The 20,828-nt window shown below is 51.2% G+C and overlaps 1 protein-coding gene across 1 annotated transcript in view; it reads left to right on the forward strand.

Annotated features, from left to right (window-relative positions):
• OLFML2A (olfactomedin like 2A) overlaps positions 1 to 16,865 on the forward strand; it is a 34,646-nt gene extending 17,781 nt beyond the window's left edge. Inside the window, exons 3-8 of the mRNA XM_008006272.3 lie at positions 11 to 118; positions 4,263 to 4,469; positions 6,400 to 6,649; positions 9,085 to 9,321; positions 13,037 to 13,222; positions 15,111 to 16,865. Of these exons, the coding sequence (XP_008004463.1) occupies positions 11 to 118; positions 4,263 to 4,469; positions 6,400 to 6,649; positions 9,085 to 9,321; positions 13,037 to 13,222; positions 15,111 to 15,715 (1,593 nt within the window). The 3' untranslated portion in view covers positions 15,716 to 16,865. The remainder of the gene's footprint in view (positions 1 to 10; positions 119 to 4,262; positions 4,470 to 6,399; positions 6,650 to 9,084; positions 9,322 to 13,036; positions 13,223 to 15,110) is intronic.
• The last annotated feature ends 3,963 nt before the right edge of the window (positions 16,866 to 20,828 follow it).

A 20,828-nucleotide genomic window follows, 5' to 3' on the forward strand; every position in this document is an offset into this window, starting at 1 on the left:
CCCCGGGCAGCTGCAGTCCATGGTGGATCTCCTGGAGGGCACGCTGTACAGCATGGACCTGATGAAGGTGCACGCCTACGTCCACAAGGTGGCCTCCCAGATGAACACACTGGAAGAGGTAAGGGCGGGGCTGCTGCCAGACGCCAGGCTGGTGTGATGCTGGGGGCCAAGGGCACTGTCCGAAGGGGCCCGGGCAATCCAGGCTTCACCCTGGTGACCATGGGAAGCCACACTCCAGCCAGGAGTTGGGGGAGGGAAATGCTGGCCACAGGGTCCAGCCTCTGGGGAAGAGGTCTAACTGGCTCAAGGGCCTGCAGGAAGCTGAAGTCTGAGTGGAGAAACCGAGGCACCTGCTGGTTGTATCAAATGGGTTCAGAGGGAGCTGGAACTTGCAGTTGCCCGCAGTGTACCAAGATCAGGACTCACAACTCTGGGTATACTATTCACATGAGATTCCTTGGTGACTGGGCATGGTGGCTCAGTGTCCTGGCGCAGTGCCTCACACCTGTAATCCCAGCACTTTGGGAGGCCGAGGCAGTCGGATCACTTGAGGCCAGAAGTTTGAGACCAGCTTGGTCAATATGATGAAACCCCATCTCTACTAAAAATACAAAAATTAGGTATGGTGATGCATGCCTGTAATCCCAGCTACTCAGTAGGCTGAGGCAGGAGAATCACTCAAACCTGGGAGGCGGAGGTTGCAGTGAACCGAGATCGTGCCACAGCCTGGACGACAGAGCAAGACAGTCTCAAAATAAAAAATAAGATACTTTGTCGGAGTGCCCCCTGGGTTGGTAAAACATGGCAGGACTGACCAAGCCTACTGGGCTAGTGCCCAGCTGCTATGGAGGCAGAGGTGCTACGTGTCCTGTCCTGGTCAGGGTGAAAGTGCTATAGGACTGGGCAGGGGACCAGGACTGCCCCTGGGGACAAGGACAGAGTTGGGCGAGCATAGGGGTCTGAGCTGCAGGTTCAAGGTTTGTATCTCTGCTGGCACAGCGTCACCTCCGCCTGTTTCCTGCATCCGGCCTCTGCTGGGCCACTGGGAGTCTGGGGACATACAGCTGCCAGGAGCGGGCGTGGGGGCTTCCTTTCCCAGCTTCCTTTACAGAGGGAGGGGGCACCTGGGCATCCTGTGCCCCAGGGTGGGAGATTAACACTTCCTCACCCCAAAGTTGGGATCACAGTGGCTTTAAGTATTCAAAAAGTGTTTGGTATGTACCTACTGTTGGCCAAGCCCCTGGCAGCAGGGGAGAAAGCTGACACTTGGGGAATTTCTTCTGTGTCCCAGGATTTCCTGTGCAGCTAGTACATTCCAGGCCCTCCTGTTGCTGGCTCTGAAGTTATTCTCCTTTGATCTTTCCTCTTGTAACCTCAGGAAATGTTAACCCACTTCATGTAACTCTGAGCCAGACGATCAGGAGGGTATATCTGCTAGGCCTGGAACAAACCAGAGATGGTTTCCACAGCCACAGAAAAATGACTTTTTAATTATCTTCTGTGTTGCATTATCTGCGCTTTGCTTCTGTTAACCATGGTTTACTAAGTGATAACCTTATGGAAAAATTAAAAGCAAAAAGCTTTTGTTCACCCTGGGAGGAGGTGGGGAGAGAACAGCCTCACTTGGGAGAGGCTGGCTCCCTCTGCCAAAGGGAAGAACCTCCTAGGGGGCCAGCAGCAACTTGGGGTCTCAGCTTCCCTCTGCTCTCTTCCCTGACACCAGTAGTTCTCAACTAGGGGTGATTTTACCCCAAGGGGAAAACTGGCAATAGCTGGAGACATTTTTGGTTGTTACAACTTAAGTGGGGGACAGGATGAGTGCTACTGGGCTTCTACCGGTTAGAGGCCAGAGATTCAGCTAAATACGCTGCAATACACAGGATAGTCCCCAAAAGCAAACAGCTATCTGGCAAACGTCAATAGTGATGAGGTTGAGAAAATCTGTCATACGCTTTGACTTCTATCATCCCTGGGATCCAGTTTTTTGTTGCTGTTGTTTTTGTTTTGGAGACAGGGTCTCGCTCTGTAGGCCAGCCTCAACGCCCCAGGATCAACTGATCCTCCCACCACAGCCTCCCAAGTAGCTGGGACTGTAGGTACACACCACCACACCCAGCTCATTTTTTGTGTTTTTTGTAGAGGTGGGGTTTTACCATGTTGCTCATGCTGGTCTTAAATTCCTGGGCTCAAGCTTTCCTCCTGCCTTGGCCTCCCAAGGTGCTGGGATTACAGGCATGAGTCACTGCACCCGGCCCCTGGAATCTAGTTTAAAATGCACTTTCATATTCCATAGCCTTTCTGGTCCTCACAGTGACCCTGCCATTTAGTTGTTATTATGATGACATAATAGCCCATTTTACAGTCAGGGAAACTGAGGCTCGGAGAAGTAGTTATTAGCCCAAAGTTACCCAGCCAGGAAGTAGAAAGCAAAGATTTGAACCCAAGGGTATCCGACTCCTGCCTGTTGCCTCTTGGTCCCTGAACCTGAGTCACCCAGGGCTGACTGGACATCAGTCACTTTTAGGTTATCTTTTCCTCTGTAACAATTTCTACAAATGAAATTGTGGACCCATAATTCTGTTGCTCCGCGGCTTCTCAGCAAACTGGTGTTTTCTGCCTCTGACTTCTGTCTCTCCTGCTTTAGCTGAAAAGTAGACTCAGACGAAAGACTCCCAGGTCTAAGAACTGAGACTGATACCTGCCAGGCCCCCCAGGTTTCCAAGTCCTCTCCAGTGAACAAGGCCAGCTTGGGCGACAGCCCAGCAAAGGAGATCCCTAGATAGCGGGGGGTTTACAGAGCGAGGAGCATTGCGGTTCTAAGCAGTCTGTCTGCTCCTGGCAGGATTCAGAACCAGGAGTAGATCCAGGAGCTGGTGTGGGAGCTGCTAAAAGTCGGCAGGGAGCCAGAGTCCCAGCAAGGGGAGATGAGGCAGGGAAGGAGAACAGGTCTGGGAGTAAAGACAGGGCTCAGTGCAGGGAAAGGAGCCGGTACGGCCCAGGAGAGAAGTTGGAAACTTGGAGGGGGCAGAGATTCACCCTCAGCAAAACCCCAAAGGGTTTTACTCCATCTACATTGTTTGAAGATTTTACAAGCAGAAGGTATCTATGTATTATGTATACAATTTTAAAGTAAATTTAAAGTAGCAAAAGATTGGAAGCAACTTGAGTAACCATCCATAATGGGCAGGGGTGGTGGCTCACGCCTGTAATCCCAGCACTTTGCAAGGCTGTGGTGAGTGGATCACTTGAGGTCAGCAGTTCAAGACCAGCCTGCCCAACATGGCAAAACCCAGTCTCTACTAAAAATACAAAAATTAGCCAGGTGTGGAGGCACGCGCCTGTAGTCCCAGCTACGCAGGAGGCTAGGCAGGAGAATCACTTGAGCCCGGGAGTAAGAGGTTGTTGCAGTGAGCCGAGATGGCACCACTGTCCTCCAGCCTGGGCAACAGAGTGAGACTCCATCTCAAAAAAAAAAAAAAAAAAAAAAAGTAACCATTAATAAGGGACTGGGTGGCCAGGTGCAGTGGCTCACACCTGTAATCCCAGCGCTTTAGGAGGCCAAGGCAGGCAGATCACTTCAGGCCAGGAGTTCAAGACCAGTCTGGCCAACATGATGAAACCCTGTCTCTATTAAAAATTAAAAAAAAAAAAAGCTGGGCATGTGGTGGGTGCCTGTAGTCCCAGCTACTCAAAAAAAAAAAAAAAAAAAAAAAAGAAAAGAAAGAAAGAAAAGAAAAGAAAAAGAAAAAAATAAGGGACTGGGTAAATAAATTGTGACCTCTCAAGCAATGGCATACTGTGTGGCCATGAGAAGGAACAGAGCACAATATATGCAGATGTGCATCAGTTCCCAAAATAGGCTGTTCAGTAAAAAAGCAAAATGGTAAAAATATGTGTGTATGTATACATGTGTTCCTCTGAATATACAGACGCTCTTTAGAAGAATACACTAGGAACCTATGATAACTGTTGGCACTGAGAAATAAAGGTGGGCGGGTGACATTTTTATAGCCATTTATATCTTGTAAATTTAGTACCATGCACACGTATGTTTTTATTCTTTCACTTTTTAAATTCAAAAAGTTCATAAATACAGGGTCTCTTGGGGCCTATTTTTCCTGCCCATGCTTGCTGGGACCGCCCCCAGCCCATTCAGGGGACTGGACAGCAAAGCCTAATGACCAAAGCTGGGGTGTCCCTCTAGGCTGGGGGTTCAGAGGAAGCTGGCCCAGGAAAGACCTCCAATCCTGCCCCCTTCACAGAGCATCAAGGCCAACCTGAGCCGGGAGAACGAGGTGGTGAAGGAGAGCATGCGCCACCTCAGCGAGCAGTTGAGGCACTATGAGAATCACTCCGCCATCATGCTGGGCATCAAGAAGGAGCTGTCCCGCCTGGGCCTCCAGCTGCTGCAGAAGGATGCCGCCGCCGCCCCCGCCACCCCTGCCACGGGCACTGGTAGCAAGGCCCAGGTGAGGCCCCAGCTCTGATCACAGGGCGGGAGCTGGCTGAGTTTGGGAGCTCAGTGTGCCAGGACGTTGGCCCTGAGGGCCAGCTCGGTGGGGGTTTGGGATTGTAAGATGGGGTTGAGGGCTGGCACAGCTAGAGAGTCCCTGGCAGGGTGAGGTGCAGGGGGTACCTGCTGTACAGCAAACACAGTCAGCACAGGGAATGGGAATAGGCCTGGGGATCCTGCCAAGGGGGCTGGTCCCTAAGCCAGGTGTTTGGCAACCTTCTCATTCCCAAGTTTGAAACTAGTGGGGACAAGCTTGTGGAGGCGGTGCCCCCTGCCTAGCCCTCAGAAACCAGGTTGGCTGCAGCAAAACTGCTTCTAGCCTCCCCTGCTGTGGCTGGGCCCTTGGCTGGGTTGAGCCTGCTCAGAGGGAGATGGGCAATGCCTCAGGGACCCCTGCAGACTGATACCCATTCATCCAACCCACCCTGGGGTAGAGAACTCCAGTGCACCCAGGCACTCCACCTCCAAGCTCAGAGCACACAGTGAGCAGAGGCACTGGTTCTGTCACTAGGCAGAGTCACCCGTGACAGATAACCTGCGTGCAAATGTGATACACATCCTCTCTGTAGGCAGATGAACTGCGAAGCTGGTTCTCCCTCTGAGCAGATCAATTAGAAAGAACAACTACTTCTGGGTGAGCCAGTTGCACAGAGACCCCAGCCTTTGCTGGGTATGTGGCTTGGCGAATGGAGCGCAGACTGGATTCAACCCCTTTCGGGCTCCTCTGGCCAGTCACCCTTGGGCAAGACACAAGCCACAGCCACACCATTGTTCACACTGGCCTTGTGTTTCGGTGAGTGACTGAAGAAGGGAGCTGACATTTGTGAAATTCCTACTTTAAAACTTGACTTTCTCACAGACATTGTCAGTGAATCCCATTGTCACCTGGGAGGAGGGGTGACACTGCCCATTTGGCAGATGAGGCACGGAGAGAGGTCACATGGAGAGGCGGTGGCGGAGCTGGGACTGGCAGCTAGGTCTGCGTGACTGCCAAGCCCACCCTCTTCCTCTCTTCCTCTCCACATCTCAGTCTCCTTTGCTGACACTGTGATAATGGGGCCATTTGTGTCTGCAACTGGGACTGCCTAGATGCCAATAAAGCGGCTAGGAAGCCTGGGCCTTGGCCCTTAGCTGGCTTCCTGCTCATTCCCGTGCCAATTCCGCAGGCGAGAATGAAGCGTGTTTTGGCAGTGGTGCAGAAGGGACCCGGCTACTGTACTTACCGTATCTGCTGGAGTTTCTGCCTAACAATGAGTGATGTCACAGGCCCTGTGTTCTTGTGCCAAGCCAGCATCAGAGGCATTTAAATAGGAAGTGAAAATAACAAAACACAAAACATTAGAAATGGCATATCCTAGAGGTTGGGTGACCAACCCTGTCCCAGTTTGCCTGGGACTGAGGGTTTTTCCAGGATGCAGCACTTTTAGTGCTAAAACTAGGAATGTTCCAGGCACTCTGGGATGAGTTGGTCACCTTGCCTAGGTGCCTAAGAACCTCTCCCCTGCCCACATACTAAGACCACTGAGGAAGAGAGACAAGGCTGGGAAGGTGAGCAGGTAGAGGAGGCTGCCTTCCGGAAAGCTGGTCCTTCTGGCCTGCCCCCCAGGGGGAGTGGACAGGAGTTGGAAGTGGGACAGGAATCTAACCTATCAGGTTGGACTTTAAGCCTGCAAGGGAACTAAAGAGCCAGGTGAGGAAACTGAGGCAAACCAGTCATGGATGTAGCCACCATGGTGGGGTAAAGGAAAGCTGTGACTTCATGAGCGCTTGGGACATAGGGCCTGGGGCAACACGGCTACCTCCAGCCCCCACGTTCTGAGCTCCCAGGACTCCCCATAACATTTCTTCTACTGTCCTTCAAGTCTGAGACTTCTCTTCCCTTCCAGGACACAGCTGGAGGAAAAGGCAAGGACCTCAGCAAGTATGGCAGTGTGCAGAAGAGCTTTGCAGACAGAGGCCTCCCAAAACCTCCCAAGGAGAAGCTGCTGCAGGTGGAGAAGCTGAGGAAGGAGAGCAGCAAGGGCAGGTTCCTCCAGCCCACAGCCAAGCCCCGCGCCCTGGCCCAGCAGCAGGCTGTGATCCGGGGCTTCACCTACTACAAGGCGGGCAAGCAGGAGGTGACCGAGGCGGTGGCAGGTGAGTAGGAGGGGAATGGGGGCCCTGGGGAGTCGGGGATGGATGCCTCCTAGGAATCCCCTCATCTTCTCTGCAGTTGGACCACCCCAGATTCAGTTACACCCCTTGATTACCTGTTGGGTGCCCTCTGCTCATCCACATATGGGGATAACACCCCACTGAGGGGATCACTGGGATGAAATAGCAGAACTCGGTGGCTTTCCAGTATTTACAGCTGTCTTCACCTTTGCTGGACTTTTCTTTGTGCATTTGGAGATGTGCCGAAGGTCCACTCTGACCAGGTGACGGGGAATGGTAGAGACACCATCCCTGTCCCCACACATCTTATAGTCTAGTGAGAAAAAATACCTATGACCAGGCAGCTGCCACAGTGGGGGGCAGGAGAATACCGGGCCCCTGAGAAGTGACAAGGGCTTTGGGGGCATCTCTCATTTCCTCTCCATCTCCTCCCTCTTCTTATATCCCCAAGGAAGAGCCCGCAAACTCTTGTATTTTTCCTGCAGCTCTCTGCTGGATCACAGAGAAAGGTGACAAAGTAATTGGCAAACAAGAGACACAAGTTTCAAGATACCCCAAATTTCTGATCCATCTCTACCGGTTGTGTTTCCTGATTCCCCCACTAAGACCCTCCCCAGATGGCTGCTCTCTTCTGATGTCCCAGAGGGGCGTCCCAAACCTGCTCCTCCCCTTGCTGGGTCCTGCTGACCACCTCCTCCTGCAAAGCCCTCCTTCCAGCCCATGTGCAAGGGGCGCATGGAGGTGAAACAGTCAGGGACCAGGCTCCTTTGAGAGCCTTCTTGTTTCCTGGCTTCTCAGGACTCAGGGGCCTCTTCCCCCTGGTCCCAGCTGCTGGCCCAAGCCCTGCCAGCTTGGTCTGGACATGGCACAGAGCCTCTGACCCCTGGCTGGGACACTGCCTAAGAACAGCTGCAGGCATCTGACTCTGTCAGCAAGGCCTGTGGGAACAGGCGCCCTGTCCTGGCAGGCTGCTGAAGCCAGACCTCCCTGTGGTCCTCCTCAACCAGGGGGATGACCCCCATCCCCACCAGGGCCCAGGCTGCCCACAGCAGGGCCTGTGCAAAGAGGAAGCCCAAAATGGAGAAAAAAAGAAGTCAGGTTATTGTCCTCAAGTCAAGGGGTCTCTGAGCCCCTCCCCAAGCTGAGCAGGCGGTCCCCTGGGCACCAGACCGTCATAGTAATAGCAGCACCATTCCTTTGTCTCCCTGGTGTCACAATTTTTTTTTTTTTTTGAGACGGAATTTCGATCTTGTCACCTAGACTGGAGTGCAATGGTGCAATCTCAGCTCACTGAACCCTCCGCCTCCCAGATTCAAGCAATTATCTTGCCTCAGCCTCCCAAGTAGCTGGGATTACAGGCATGTGCCACCATGCCCGACTAATTTTTGTATTTTTAGTAGAGACTGGGTTTTGTCATGTTGGCGAAGCTGGTCTCGAACTCCGGGTCTAAGGTGATCTGCCTGCCTCAGCCTCCCAAAGTGCTGGGATTACAGGAGTGGGCCAGCCATATCCGGCTGGTGTCACAAAAGCGTTTCCCTAAACCCTTCCTTCCCTTCCTTCTTTCCTTTCTCCCTTCCTCCCTCCCTTCCTTTCTTCCTTCCTTCCTTTTTTCTTTTGAGACACGGTCTCACTCTGTCACCCAGGTTGCAGTGTAGTGGCACGATCATGACTCACTAAAGCCTTGACCTCCTGGGCTCAAGTGATCTTCCCTTCTCAGCCTCCCTAATAACTGGGACTACAGGTGCCCATCACCACACCTGGCTAATTTTTTCTATTTTTTAGTAGAGACAGGGTTTTGCCATGTTGGCCAGGCTGGTCTTGAACTCCTGGGCTCAAGCGATCTGCCTGCCTCAGCCTCCCAAAGTGCTGGGATTACAGGCACCAGCCACTGGATCCAACCCTCTAAGCACTTTCGTTCATGCCGTCACATTTGATTCTGGCAGCAGCTGCATTTTCCATGGCAGAGCAAAAGGAGAAGAAGGCCTGTAAAATGGGAGCAAGAGCTTCTCTCTAGAATTGAATCTAGCAAATGACAGAACTGGTACAAAGTGCTTGATGCACAGGAAGGAAAGGGATCTCCTTTTGGGTACCTCGTATTTGCTGGAATCTGTGCAAATGTTTCTGTACATTTTTCCGTAGTCACCACCACAGTCCAGCATGGGGGGCTCATGACTCTCAGTTCACAGAGGTGGCCCAGGAAGGCAGAGGGACTTGGCTGCGGCCACCTTGCTGGGTTTAGAGCCATGACTGTGAAGTCCTCCCTGCCTCCCACTTTGAGACCTTTCGGCCGCTGGAGGTGTGGGGAGGCCCCCCCTCCACTCCCTGGGGCCCCTGAGATGGGGGACCAGCAGACCTGAGGGAGACCCACATGGTAGCAGGTGGTGCTGGGATGTGAGCATGGGGTCTTCTCTCTGCAGACAACGCCCTCCAGGGCACTTCCTGGCTGGAGCAACTGCCGCCCAAGGTAGAGGGCAGGTCCAACTCTGCAGAGCAGGATGAGGCTGAGCCCAGGTCCTCAGAGGGAGTAGACCTGGCTCCTGGCACCCCCACCTCAGTCCCTGCCACCACCACCACCACCGCCATGACCACCCCAACCCCCACCACCAGTCTCCTGCCCACCGAGCCACCTTCAGGTCCAGAAGTCTCCAGCCAAGGTGAGTGAGCCTCACAGGGGTCAGCACACTGTAGCCTGTGCCCAAATCCAGCCCACAGCCTGTTTCTATGAAGCCCTCAAGGTAAGAAATGGGTTTTACAGCTGGGCACGGTGGCTCACTCCTGTAATACCAGCATTTTGGGAGGCCAAGGCGGACGAATCACCTGAGGTCAGGAGTTCAAGACCAGCCTGGCCAACATGGAAAAAACCCCTCTCTACTAAAAATTAAAAAATTAGCCAGGTGTAGTGGCGGGTGCCTGTAATCCCAGCTACTTGGGAGGCTGAGGCAGGAGACTCACTTGAACCCAGGAGGCAGAGGTTGCAGTGAGCTGAGATTGTGTCACTGCACTCCAGCCCGGGAGGCAGAGCTTTTATTTTTCTTTTTGAGACAGATTCTCACTCTGTCACCCAGGCTGCAGTGCAATGGTGAGATCTTGGCTCGTTGCAACCTCCATCCCCCGGGTTCAAACAATTCTCCTGCCTCAGCCTCCCGAGTAGCTGGGATTACAGATGCCTGCCACCACACCTGGCTAATTTTTGTATTTTCAGTAGAGACAGGGTTTCACTCTGTTTACCAGGCTGGCCTCTAACTCCTGACATCAGGTGATCCTCCCATCTCAGCCTCCCAAAGTGCTGGGATTACAGGCATGAGCCACCACACCCAGCCCAGGTAGTATTTTCAACAAATTCTTCTTAAAATGTCACCTAGAATGCCATCATTAAATCCAGCAACTATTTTTATTTCTTTATTTCCTGTGTCCAATCGTTGGCCCTGTTTTGATGTCAGCATGTATAGTTTTGCTTTGTGTCTCATGGTAGAAATCTTCCTCGTTAAGTCATGGATCCCATCCTTCCGAAGGGATCTTGGCTCTCTGTGGTGACAGTCCTTCAAACCCTGTCCTGCTTTGGTCCAAGGTCATTCCACTTCTAGGAATTTTTCCTGAAGGATCCACCAGCAGTGAGAACAACAGCTGCAGCTTAAGTGGTTGCATCATGGCATCATTTCTAATGTCAGAAAACTGGAAATAACCCGAATGGCTGACATGGGGAGGACTGGTCAGATAAATTCAGGGCACAGCTGTCCACCGGCCTGGCAGACCTTGAAATCACATCATTATGTTTAACGGAGGCTAAAAACAGGATACATAAAACTGTATACTCAGTTTTTTAAAGTATGTCTGCATGACTGTACATGCAAAGAAAAAAGAAAAGGAAGGAAATGCCACATGCTTAAACTTTGCTTTGCATGGGAGAAGGGTGGGAGGGGGTAAGGGATAAAAGACTACATACTGGCTACAGTGTATACTGCTTAGGTGACGGATACATTAAAATCTCAGATCACCATTAAGGAACTCACCCATGTAACCAAAAACCACCTGTTCCCCAAAAACTATTGAAATAAAATATTATTATTATTGTTGTTGTTGTTTTGTTTTTTGGGGGGTTTTTTTGAGACGGAGTCTGACTCTGTCGTCCAGGCTGGAGTGCAGTAGCGTGATCTCTGTTCACTGCAACCTCTGCCTCCTGAGTTCAAGAGATTTTCCTGCCTTAGCCTCCCGAGCAGATGGGATTTCAGGCACACACCACCATGCCTGGCTAATTTTTCAATTTTTAGTAGAGATAGTGTTTCGCCATATTGACCAGGCTGGTCCTGACCTCAAGTGATCTGTGAAATAAAATTTTTAAAAAGAGAATAAAAGAACAGAAAAAAAAATTTTCTTTGGATAATGGCAGTTTTTAGTTTTTTTTATTTTATTTTATAAGAGTGTAAATTTTATTTTTAAAAAAGTAAAATAAAAAAGAAAAACCAAAAAAGAAAAAAAATTAATTTTTTTTATTGACAAAAATTGTATATATTCATTTGTTTGGCATACTGCAGAAAGAACAACTTTTTTTAATGTATGTATTTATAATGTACAACATAATGCTTTGATATGTGTACACACTGTGAAATGGCTAAATCAAGCTAATTAGCATATATATTACCTCACATTACTTATCTCTTTTTTTGTGGCAAGAACACTTAAAATCTGCTCTCTTAGCAATATTCAAGTATACAATATGTTGAACTTATTCCTGTTGTCTAAATGAAACTTTGAATGCTTTAAGCAACATCTCCTCAATCCCCCCATCCACTAGTAACCCCTATTCTACTCTCTGCTTTTATGAGTTTGACTTTTTTTTTTTTTTTTTAATGTTTATTTTCATTTATTTATTTATTTTTGAGATGGAATCTCACTCTGTTGCCCAGGCTGGAGTGCAATCGCGTGATCTCGGCTCACTGCAACCTCCACCTCTCAGGTTCAAGTGATTCTCCTGCCTCAGCCTCCCAAGTAGCTGGGATTACAGGTGCCCACCACCACACCCAGCTAATTTTTTCATTTTTAGTAGAGATGGGGTTTCACCACATTGGCCAGGTTTGTCTCAAACTCCTGACCTTGTGATCCACACACCTCAGCCTCCCAAAGTGCTGGAATTACAGGCGTAAGCCACTGTGCCTGGCCAATTTTAATTTTTTTTTTTTTTTTTTTTTTTTGAGGCAGTGTCTTGCTCTGTTGCCCAGGCTGGAGTGCAGTGGTGTGATCACAGCTCACTGCAGCCTCAACATCCCAGGCTCAAGCAATCCTCCCACCTCAGCCTCCCCAGTAGCTGGGACTACAGGTACACACCACTATGCTCACCTAATTTTTTTTTTTTTTTTATGGAGATGGAGTCTCGCTCTGTCGCCCAGGCTGGAGTGCAGTGGCCGGATCTCAGCTCACTGCAAGCTCCACCTCCCGGGTTCACGCCATTCTCCTGCCTCAGCCTCCCGAGTAGCTGGGACTACAGGAGCTCGCCACCTCGCCCGGCTAGTTTTTTGTATTTTTTAGTAGAAACGGGGTTTCACCATATTAGCCAGCATAGTCTCGATCTCCTGACCTCGTGATTCACCCGTCTCGGCCTCCCAAGTGCTGTGATTACAGGCTTGAGCCACCGCGCCCGGCCTGCTCACCTAATTTTAAAAAAAATTTTTTTTTTTTGTAGAGACAAGGTCTTGCTATGTTGCCCAGGCTGGTCTTCAAGTCTTGAGCTCAAGTGATCCTCCCACCTCAGCCTCCCAAATTGCTGGGATTACAGGTGTGAGTCACTGTGCCTGGCCGAGTCTGACTATTTTAGGTTCCACATATGATGAATAATATAACTTTGAAGATTTTCATTTTCTCCATTTTTTTTTTTTTTTTTTTTTTTTTTTTTTTTGAGGTGGAGTTTCACTCTTGTCACCCAGGCCGGAGTGCAGTGGTGTGATCTCTGCTCACTGCAATCTCCGCCTCCTGGGTTCAATCGATTCTCCTGTCTCAGCCTCCTGAGTAGCTGGGATTACAGGCACCGCCTACCACACCCAGCTAATTTTTGTATTTTTAGTAGAGATGGGTTTCACCGTGTTGCCCAGGCTGGTCTTGAACTCCTGACCTCAGGTGATCCACCTGCCTTGGCCTCCCAAAGTGCTAGGATTACAGGCGTGAGCAACTGCACCTGGCCTCCATTCTCCTTTTCTGAATGTTTTATGTTTTTGGTAATGATCAGGCATTGCTTTGATGATGAGGAAAGGAGAAAGAAGGCCATAAACAAAATATCAGGAGAGATTTAAGTTAGACCCAGATAACACTGCCAGCCTGTTGCTCTGGCTGGGGGCTTTGGGAATCTGTGTACCAATGCTGCCTGCCCTCCTCCCACAGGCAGAGAGGCGAGCTGTGAGGGCACCCTCCGGGCTGTGGACCCCCCCGTGAGGCACCACAGCTATGGGCGCCACGAGGGAGCCTGGATGAAGGACCCTGCAGCTCGAGACGACAGGATCTATGTCACCAACTACTACTATGGAAACAGCCTGGTGGAGTTCCGCAACCTGGAAAACTTCAAGCAAGGTCAGGGACCCCGGAGGTGGGGAGGGGGCCGGGTATGGACAGCCTGGGGAGGGGTCCTCATGGAGACTTGGCTTTCCTTGCCTTGTGGGTTTCTATGGTATAGCCTGGTTGAGCTCCAGATTGTTAGCCACCCCAAGGAGGGGGTTCTGGGCTGAGGGCACTGGGCTGGAGGCCCAGACAGACCCCATGGCACCCCTGTGCGCTAGCACCCTGCCAGGAACCAGAATGCAGCAGCAAACAAGAGGGACACGGTCCTGCCTTTGCAAGCGTGACTTACCGTCAAGGGGCCAATACTGAGTTTCCATTTGTTGAGTGCTTATCCTGTGCTGATCTCGCCCCACCCCGTGTATCAGTTCATGGTTGCTACATACCTCCAGGAGGTGGGGTTATCACCTGTTTTATAGGTGAGCAGGGCCTCTGGCCTTAGAGGAGCTGCAGGTCTGGGCAGGGGTCAGGACGGAGCTGACGGCACAAGGAAGGGCAGAATTCTGGTTATCAGATCTGGGGCATGATGCGTGGAAGGGGTCATTTAGATCTAGCCTGCCCTTCAGAAATGCACACTCTGGTGGGGGAGGCAAAGGCTTAAAGAGACAATTTCAGTACAGCATTAGAGGGAGCGCTGAAGGGGCTATGGGAACCCAGCCTAAAGACCAGGGAAGACTTCCCCGTGAAGGTGAAGCTGAGCTGGGCCCTGGAAGAAGAGTAGGAGTAAGCCATGTGGAAGGAAGAGGGAAGGGTGTTCCAGGCAGAAGGCTCAGCACATGCAGAGGCCTGGCAATGACAGGAAACGTGATGGCCTGGGGTGGGGAGGGATGGTGACTGAGTAAGCTGGGGCAGGCCTGGTGAGCCAGATGAAGGAGTTTGGACTTAACCCCGAGAACCATGCAGTCACAACTAAAGGCCGGGCGCAGTAACTCACACCTGTAATCCTAGCACTTTGGGAGCCTGAGGCAGGTGGATCACTTGAGGTCAGGAGTTCAAAACCAGCCTGGCCAACATGGTGAAACCCCATCTCTACAACAACATTAAAAAAAAAAAAAAAAAAAAAAAAAAAAATTAGCTGGGTGTGGTGGCAGGTGCCTGTAATCCCAGCTAATTGGGAGGCTAAGGCAGGAGAATCGCTTGAACCTAGGAGGCAGAGGTTGCAGTGAGCCGAGATCGCACCACTGCACTCCAGCCTGGGTGACAGAGAGACTCTCTCAAAGAAAAAAAAAAAAGAAAAGAAAAGAAAAATAAAGGCCTGGAACAACTAAAAAATGAAAAATAAAGGCCTAAAACAACTAAAATCCTTCCTCTGCTAGCTCAGAATTGGCCGGCTTTCTGCTCAAGCAGCTCACAGGCTGGTGGAAGAAGCCAGTGATAAGAATCAAGATGAAGGCTTATGTCTGGCTGCTACAGATGTGTCCTGGGGGGAAAAAGACAAAGGGTTATGGGAGGCTGGAGGAGAGACCCCTCACTCAGGGTAGGGAGGTCAGTGAAGGCTTCCTGGAGGAGGTGACATTGGCCTGGGGCTCTGAAAGATGGGCAGGCATTCCTTAAGCAGACAGCCTGGGGAACGGCAGTCCTAACAGAGGAACAGCAGGGACGAAGGCTTGGGGACAAAGAATGGGGCTAATGTCACCCTGTGTCTAAATCCTAGCTGTGCCATTCCAGAGCTGGGTGACCTTGATCCTCTGAGCCTGTTTCTTCTTAAGCAGATGGGATGACAATAGACCTCCTTCGGGAGACACTCGTGCCATAGTAAGATGTCATCCCAGCTCCAGGCACATTGCATATGCTTGGCATCAGTTGCTTACTGGGCCACTGAGAGCCCTTGGTGGTCTCAGGGGATGTGGGCAGGCTGGGGTTGTTCGGGAGGTCTGGGGTGACTGTCGCCCTCCGCCTGCAGGCCGCTGGAGTAACATGTACAAGCTGCCCTACAACTGGATTGGCACGGGACACGTGGTGTACCAGGGCGCCTTCTACTACAACCGTGCCTTCACCAAGAACATCATCAAGTATGACCTGCGTCAGCGCTTCGTGGCCTCCTGGGCGCTGCTGCCCGACGTGGTATACGAAGACACCACACCCTGGAAGTGGCGCGGCCACTCGGACATCGACTTTGCCGTGGATGAAAGTGGCCTGTGGGTCATCTACCCCGCCGTGGACGACCGCGATGAGTCCCAGCCCGAGGTGATCGTCCTGAGCCGCTTGGACCCTGGCGATCTCTCGGTGCACCGGGAGACCACGTGGAAGACACGGCTGCGGCGGAACTCCTATGGGAACTGCTTCCTGGTGTGTGGCATCCTGTATGCCGTGGACACATACAACCAGCAGGAAGGCCAGGTCGCCTATGCTTTCGACACGCACACGGGCACCGACGCACACCCCCAACTGCCCTTCCTCAACGAGCACGCCTACACCACCCAGATCGACTACAACCCCAAGGAGCGGGTGCTGTACGCCTGGGACAATGGCCACCAGCTCACCTACACCCTCCACTTTGTGGTCTGAGTGGAGACCTGTGCTCCTGGGAGAGGGGCAGCAGTGCGGGAGGGGCTCTCCACAGCAGCTCCTGCTACTGACCCAGTCTGCAAATATTTATTGGGAGCCAGCCCAGGGTTGGGACTGGGCATGAGGTAGTCACCAGGATTGAGCTTCCTCAGCACCCAGTGGGTAATACTTGCTTCCACTTGCAGAGCCCCGTGCCAAGCACTTCCCACACACTTACCCATCTGATTCTCCCAGCACCTCCCTTGGAGGTAGAGATCATGAACCCATTTAACAGATGAGGAGACAGAGGCTCAGAGAGGCAGCGTCCCTTGCCTCATGCCTCAGTTGTGATCAGGCAGGCTGTGCTCTCACGACAGCCCCATTTTACAGATGAGGACACTTCCCCATGCCCTCCCCTCCCTGCCCTCCCCCATCTCCCCGGTCTCCCTTGTTCTCTCCACTCTCTCTCGCTTCCCAGGACCACTCAGAACCAGAGGCCTTTAGGGCCAGTGTGCTGGTGTCGGGTGGAGGCCCTGGCTCTGCCTGCCATCCCGGGGCTCTGTTCTGGCTGAGCTGTTGGTGGCCCTGGGCTTTGGGTCCCTTAGCCAATGTCCTTGCCTCTTGTCTTTGGCCAGCCCCCCAGCCCAGCCCACCCCACCCGCTGTCCGGCCACATTCCAAACCTCTACCGTCACCTAGCTGCTCAGCAGAAACCGCACCCCGAGAGAAAATCTCGTCCTCTGTTCCAAGGCCCCTTTCTGCTCTGTGCTCATTTTCTCTTATTCTTCATCAGTGCCGTCATTTGTTTCTGCAGCAGCAGCTGAGAAGGCAGCAGGCAGCTCTGCCAGGGTGGGGAGCTGAGCTGAGTCTCCCTCTCCACCCAGAAGCACTGGCGTTGCTCACATAGTCAGGCCTTGGGTCCCCTCCCTGGTTCATCCCAGAGCCTTTGGGCCTGGAGTCCACCTTGTCCTTTTTCTCTAGGCTTTCAAACCCATAACCTTTACACACTCAGGGATACCTCCGGGTCTGCCATGAATAAGACCCTAGGCCCAAGGCTGGTGTGGTGCCAGGATGACACCGTTTCCCTCTTCCTTGCCAGCCCTGACCTGGCCCAGCACCCTGGGGGCTGCAGAAGACACGGTGTGAGTAGTTGGTCCAGCGGAGGCATCAGGCCTTCTTCTGTTTGCAGGAGAGAACCAGAGGGTGGGAATGGGGAGGGAAGAACTGAGGGTCTGCAGACTGGACTTTTCCTGGCTTCCGAGTCCAACCCCAGGACTTGGGTTGAACATGCACGGGGGGGGCCACCTTGCCCAGGGCCACTGATGGCTCCCAAGAGCCTCAGACCCACACCGCCCAAAGGACAAGGCCTTCAAGCCTGCCCCTCTTCTGCTTTGTTTAGACAGTATTTTTAGAGCTGGAGAGAAATTTTCTAGCCCAACTCCCTGTTTCATGAAAGAGAAAGAGGCTCAGAAAAGTTGAGAGAGCAGCTGAGTGTCACACCGGGAGCTGGGCACAGACCATCTTCCAGAAGGGTTCTGTCATGGAGGCTGCCCTACCTGGGAAGGCACCCCAGCACCTGTGAAGGACATTACTACTCATCCCCACCCGCCCCCTAGCCCTTGCTGCCTTCATTCTGTCCCAATACCAGCTCCCGGGATGTCTGTAAGTTTGAATACCAGTTGCCATGTTAGGAAAGTCAGCTGCACAGCCAAGAGTGTAAGAGTGTAAAGAAATGCTTTTTTTTTTTTTGAGATGGAGTTTTGCTCTTGTCACCCAGGCTGGAGTGCAGTGGCGCAATCTTGGCTCACTGCAACCTCCGCCTCCTGGGTTCAAGTGATTCTCCTGTCTCAGCCTCCCTAGTAGCTGGGACTATAGGCGCCCACCACCACGCCTAGCTAATATTTGTATTTTTAGTAGAGATGGGGGTTTCACCATGTTAGCCAGGCTGGTCTCGAACTCCTGACCTTAGGTGATCCACCTGCCTTGGCCTCCTAAAGTGCTGGGATTACAGGTGTGAGCCACTGCGCCTGGCCAGGAAATGCTTTTTGTGCAGAATACACTTCTTTCAGGCATTATCAGGTGATGTTTTGTTTAAGCTCTAACTCACCCCTGGAATACAGGGGAATGATGACACCCAGCCCAGCCAGGCCTGACTCATCGTGGTCATATCCAGCCCCCACCCCCGGCCAACCAACCACTGCAGGCTCTTACAGACTCACCAGGGGGCTGCGAGGCCCCAGCATCTCCCTTGGTCCTGGGTGTGGGTTTTACAAGACTATGTCTTTCGTGACATCATAGCCCAACGATGTGAGAAGAAGGAGAAGGCCCCCCTTTCTTCATTAATCTGAAAAGAAGGAAAGTAAGAATAGGCTAATTTTTAAAAGTTAAAGGGCAAGCAGCATTGCATTCTGGGGGAATGCCGGCCACAGCCTCCAAACATTCACTAGGCCTCTTCTGTTTTCAGACCCTTGTAAGTGGGTTATGTGGTGGGTATGGGCAGTTTTTTCTTTTCTTTTCTTTCTTTCTTTCTTTTTTTCTTTTTTCTTTTTCTTTTCTTTTTTTCTTTTTTTTTTTTTTTGAGACAGTTTCACTCTTGTTGCCCAGGCTGGAATGCAACAGCGTAATCTCAGCTCACTGCAATCTCAGCCTCCCAGGTTCAAGTGATTCTCCTGCCTCAGCCTCCCAAAAAGCTGAGATTACAGGGGCCTGCCACCACGCCCAGCTAATGTTTATATTTTTAGTAGAGACAGGGTTTCACCATGTTGGCCAGGCTGGCCTCGAACTCCTGACTTCAGGTGATCCACCAGTCTCAGCCTCCCAAAGTGTTGGGATTACAGGCGTGAGCCACCACGCCCGGCCAGTTTCTTTATTTTACACATGGTCACATTGGAGCCTAGAATAGTTAGGTCACTCATCACATAGGCAGTTAAGTGGAGAACGAGGTTTCAAAATCAGATAAGGAAACCACCATCATTAACTGAGCAACTGTGCTAAGCTTGCCATGGGCATATGCTTGCAGTCTCACAACAGTGGGAGATCTGTATCCTGAATGTGCCCATTTTATAGATGAGGACACTGAGAAGAGACTTACCAGGCTCACACAGCAGCTCAGCCTGTTCCAGGCGCTGGTCAGTGCGTGTTCTTTGCCACCAGCCTGTCACTCCAGTGGCAGCTCCAGAAAGGGAGGCTGTTGCTTTTATCCCCAAACTGCATCCACAGAGAAGCCCCAAGGAGGAGGTTGGGGCCAGCTCATAAAAAGCCTGAATGCCAAGCCAAGGAGTAGATGCCTCCAGTCATTTTTAGAACAAAGTCAAGTATAAATTTACAGAGAAAAAATTCTAAGACAGTTGGATTTTGTCCTGTTGGTGAGGAGAGGAAAGGAAAGGTTTTTATTGTGGGGAACTGGAACCAGCTCATAACTGCATGCCTGTGAGCTGTCATGGAAACCTGGCCCCCAACAGCTTTTGAGGTTTTTTTTGGTTTTGTTTTTGTTTCTTTTTACCTGTCTTGGGCTTTATTACTTTTGGCAAAAGGTACTTCAAACAAGGAAGGGCCTGGACTGAGGAGGACCACGTCTTCTTGCTGACCTTGTCTATAAAGGCAAAGGAAGCTGTCTCGGGTGTTTCTGAACAACATGACTCATGAGGGGCTTTGGCTACCCCTTGGGTTCCCCCTAGAGATGTCCAGGCCTTACATTTAATCTGCTTTCTCTGCGGTGAGGTAGAGAATGGAGCTCCCACGTTGGGGGCAGTGCTAAAGGTGGAACTGGGGGATTTTCCTGGGAATGATTTGAGGGCTCTTGAAAGCCGGTGTATTCCAATGCATCTTTAACTCTGGGACAGCATTGGAAGCCGCTGTCATGACAGGACACGGCACTGGATGGCTGGCAGAGAGCCCTGGCTAGGAGTTAGGGAGCCCTGGGTTGGAATCCAGCCCCACCTCTTTCATGCCACAGGTTTGGTCAAGTTCTCTCCCGCTCAGGGTAGGGCTGTGAACTCCCTCTTAGAGCTAAGAACATGCAGCTTAGTGAGGACAAGACCCTTCTAGAGCTTTACCACTAATCCCCACCCAGGAGCCCCAAGGCCAGCATTATTCCTCCCCATTACAGGTGATGAGCCTCAAATTCAGAGAGCTTAAGCAACCTGCTCAGGGTCATGTCTCCAACAGGCAGTAGAGTCAAGGTGTAAACCAGGTCTGTTTTTGTACCAAAGTCCCAGACTAACTGTTGGTAGGAATCTTGTAACCAGTCATGTTTTCTTCCGTGTTTTGGCTGCTGGGAAGCTCAAAGTCAAATTGGAGACCCTTTTTTTTCAATTGTGCTGAGTCTCCTACTAGACTTGCTTCATTCTAGCTTTCTGCTTTTACCTTTACCCTAATCTTTTTATTTTTATTCTGTTGTACTTTATCTATTTTTGTAAGTTGCTGAGATATCTGTTTTGCCACAAGATGAGATATATCTAAATAAAGACATGATCAAAGGTTTGATTTAAAAGTCTGGACTAAATGCTGTGGTCCGTATCCTCATCAGAACACATACATTTAATAACTTTTAAAATAAATAATTTGTCGGCCGGGTGTGGTGGCTCACACCTGTAATCCCAGCACTTTGGGAGACTGAGGCAGGCAGATTACTAGAAGTCAGGAGTTCGAGACCAGCCTGGCCAACACAGTGAAACCCTGTCTACCAAAAAATACAAAAACTAGCTGGGTGTGGTGGCACACGCCTGTAGTCTCAGCTACATGGGACACTGAGGCATGAGAATTGCTTGAACCTGGGAGGTTGCAGTGAGCCAGGATGGTGCCACTGCACTCCAGCCTGGGTGACAAAGCAAGACTCCATCTCAAAAAAAAAAAAAAAAAAAATTCATGATCAGGCATTGGGGGGAACTGATGGTGTGGAAAAACGAATGGGGTGGGTGGATGGAAGATTAAATACACCGTTAGCTGAATGAAAACTGGAGGCCGGGTATGGTGGCTCATACCCGTAATTCCAGCACTTTGGGAGGCTTAGGTGGGAGGATAACTTGAGACCAGGAGTTCAAGACCAGCCTGGGCAACATAGTGAGACCTCCTCTCTACAAAAAATAAACAAAAGTAGCTGGGCGCAGTGGCATGTAAAAAAATAAAAAATAAAG

Source organism: Chlorocebus sabaeus, chromosome 12 (genome assembly GCF_047675955.1).
Source record: "Chlorocebus sabaeus isolate Y175 chromosome 12, mChlSab1.0.hap1, whole genome shotgun sequence".
NCBI classification, from domain to species: Eukaryota; Metazoa; Chordata; class Mammalia; order Primates; family Cercopithecidae; genus Chlorocebus; species Chlorocebus sabaeus.